This window comes from Botrytis porri (assembly GCF_014898465.1).
Source record: "Botrytis porri strain MUCL 3234 chromosome Unknown BPOR_012, whole genome shotgun sequence".
Lineage (NCBI taxonomy): Eukaryota > Fungi > Ascomycota > Leotiomycetes > Helotiales > Sclerotiniaceae > Botrytis > Botrytis porri.
Genome location: NW_024066086.1, coordinates 1,683,999 through 1,687,548, shown reverse-complemented (window position 1 = coordinate 1,687,548; position 3,550 = coordinate 1,683,999). Strand labels below are relative to the sequence as shown.

Below are 3,550 nucleotides of genomic sequence, written 5' to 3'. Positions count from 1 at the left end.
AAGCTCTGATAATTTCATAAAAGTGATCCGAACGCACCCTTACCCTTTCAACCTTTATTCCTGCGGTGACGTTGATATACGAGTTAAATCCCTTGAGCAGCATGGAGTTACGCTTACTAATGCGATATCGTACGAGATTACTCGCGAAATAGTACTTTGGAATCCCCTGAGTCCCCGCATTTCTGCCATAACTGCCGCTAGAGCGCTAGCGCCGCCTAGATCCGGAGCCTGCATGCTTACTAGAGAAGGATTCAGGGCTGAGCATTAATATCAATAAGGTTTCTCTACATAGAATGACAAGGATGATTGTCACGAGATAATTTATAAAATTTATTGTTGGCACTTTCCTGCCGTTATTACATATCGTTAGAAAGTCGTCATTTGGCAAGTTCCGTCGAGGACAGGATGGTATGTTGGGCGCAGCGCCAAGTATGAGAATGTGTTTAGTCGCATGAATTTCGGTGATCAGAAAGAAGCATATGAAAACATATCACATTATATCTGTGAGTCCAGTATTAAGAGGCTGATGAAGTACTTAAAGAGTCTCATTTCCCATCATTGTTTCTATCCAGCACTCTTAAATTGACATCTTTACAACCACTTCGAATACTATTCATCCGACAATCATTACTCAATAATCACGCTCAATTTAATTCAGAAATACTCTGTTCAATCATCAAGATTACACTTCATATCAGGTAAGTGCGACTTGGGCTATTGAAAGACAAAAAAAGTCTGACCGAGTATTATCTCATAGTTCAATATGGTTCAGTTCGGAAGCACACTTCTACCTCTCCTGATGGCTGTGGCTACTGTCAGCGGTTATTCCTGGACGCAATGTACAAATGCAGACCGGTGCGACCTTGCGAGCGGTGGAGGCTCAACGACAGTAGGCGGTCAGAATAACGGCCGTGAAGGCCAGCGTTTCCATTATGTTGGCGGCTATGTCTTTACTTATGACACATGCTCCGATTTTGTCTACAGAGCCGGAGATGGCTACTGGTATTCACACGAGAAGGATGGACTCTTCGTCTCCCCAACTGGATATGTGCGTTTTGCTCATGATTGCAACATGATGGTAATCAACAACAAGGCTGCAGCTGTTGGCGTCACATACTGGACAAAGAGTTCAGGAGCTGACTGCTGCCTTCCCGATGAGGTTGGTCACAACATTTTCAGAGTTGGGGCCTATTACACTGGTAGAGGTGGTTAGAGTTGCGGTTATAACAATCACTACCACAGAGGGTCTTTATCTTTAAGTTGTGGCGAGGATTCAGACCAAGGGCCATATGGAGGGGGGGGACAAGCAGCTAAAGAGGGTGTATGAAGGGGCGTTGTGGGGGGTTTATATATAAAAGAGTCTCGAATCTTTACTTTCTTTAGAGCTTTCGATACACTTGTATACTATTTAGTAGTGTTGGTATCATCATAGGGGTATTAAAGTCAATATAGTACAATTCAAGCATTCACATCATGACCTCTGACATTTCATTTCTATTTCCTATAATTTAATCTTCGTAACAACACTTAAAGTTCTAACAACCAGAACTACAAAACCTGCATATCATAAAATGAAGGTACTAGGGTTTGCGCTAGTACCATCATGTAATGCCTATTCCAACAACTAGGCCTAGGCGTAAGCCAATAATTATTGACTAGACCCCCAACTCCTAACTATTATTCCAAGGATTTTTTTGATGGTCAGTACTAGTGGTGACTATAACCCTAAGGGCAGTAATGACCCTAACACCCTCCCTGTGGTGACAAAGTTAATATTACAGATGAAGAGAAATTCAGTATAAATCCCTATACAAATTTCTATTATATATATAACGATATTAATCTCTCTTTTGTTATTAATGAAATATTGGTTTTGTTAATAATGAATATTATCAATACAAAATGTAATCTATTTATTATTAAATTTTAATAGAAAAAAAGAAAATAAGGGTCTTTAAGATTCTAAGATCTTTGAATATTAGAGTTGTAGAAAAGGTGGATGGAAGAGAGTGTGTGTAGAGGTTAGGAGAAGGTTATAGAGGTGAATAGGAGTTAAGGAAGAGGAGGAGGGGAGTGAGTATAGGGGCTAGAATGAATGAAAGATATTAGTTTAAAGTTTAAAGGGGGGTTTGTTTATGAATTGTAATATTTTATCTTTAATTTATTCTTTAATTAGAAGTTTTATTATTATATTATATGATGTAGAATATATTAAATAAATAGTTTGATTTTAATATAAATAAGATTTTTTTATTTGAAAGTGATTATTTTAAGTCAAAAGTTAGAATTAGCTTTTGAAATTTAATAAATCCTAACTATTATTCTAAGGATTTTTTTGGTGGTTACTATTAGTAATGACTCATTTCGATAAGGGGGTAATAACCTAGTTAAAAACCCTCTAATTAGTTATTATTCTTCCTAGCTTTAATTTGAAGGGTTTCAAAAATCCGAAAAAAGAAATGAATAGAAATTCAATAGGATTATTTATATATGAAATTAGATTTTGAATATCTTTAATATTAATTGATTTATAAAGATTATAAGAAAAGCTAGATTTAATAAGGTTATTGAAAAGTTATGATAATTTATAGAAAATAAAGGAATAATAATTAACAAAAAAGTATTAAAAGTTATTAATTAGTTACTATTTTTTTTTAGTTTTAATTTAGAGCTTTTTAAAGATTTAAAAAAGGAATTTATAGATATTTAATTAAATTATATTTATTTGAAATTAGAATTCGAAAAGGTTTAGAATTGAAGATCTTATATTGAATTGAAATAACCCTAATTTTGAAGAGATTGAAAGGGTTGAAGAAAAACTATAATAATTCTTTAAAGGTAGGGGGAATAATAATTAGTAAAATGGATAAATTTAAATATCATTCTAAATCTAATCCAAAATGAAAATTTAATTAATATTTTATAATAAATTAGGGTTTAATTTTATTTATATATTGGATTTTGAAATTAAATTTTAATTATCTTTTAAATTAATTGATCTATATTACTTCTAAAAAAGCTTTAATTCATAAAAACAAGAAGATAATGATTAATGAAAAAAAGGTTATTATTCTATATGGAGTAATTATTATTATTATTATTATTATTATTATTATTATTAATAATATATACATTTAATTCTGAATAGTTTAGAATTAAAGAATCTATAGGAAGATAGATAAAAGCCTAAAAAGAAACTTATAAAATAACTGTAACTATTATTCTATAAACTTTTTTAATAATCAATATTAATAATAATTATAATCCTAAAGGAAATAATAATCCATATAAAAAATCACCATTTAATTATTGTCTTTTTACCCTTTAATTTTTAGTTTTTTAAAAATTAAAAAAAAAATGAATAAAAATTCAATTGAATTATTTATATATAAAGTTAGATTTTTAATATCTTTAGTATTAATTGATTTATATTATTAATTTTAAAGCTTAAGATTAATAAGGTTAAAGAAAAGTTATAATAATTTTCGAAAATAAAAGAATAATAATTACAACTTTAAAAATAATAATAATTCAAATAAAAAGTCATTAT

The 3,550-nt window shown here is 30.6% G+C and overlaps 1 protein-coding gene across 1 annotated transcript; it reads left to right on the top strand.

Annotated features, from left to right (window-relative positions):
- Positions 1 to 763: 763 nt before the first annotated feature.
- On the top strand, positions 764 to 1,213 carry EAF01_009001 (uncharacterized protein; the record flags this gene model as incomplete). Its single annotated transcript, XM_038917257.1, has 1 exon — positions 764 to 1,213. One exon carries the CDS (start codon positions 764 to 766, stop codon positions 1,211 to 1,213), a length of 450 nt encoding a protein of 149 aa, XP_038767651.1.
- Between the last annotated feature and the right edge of the window lie 2,337 nt (positions 1,214 to 3,550).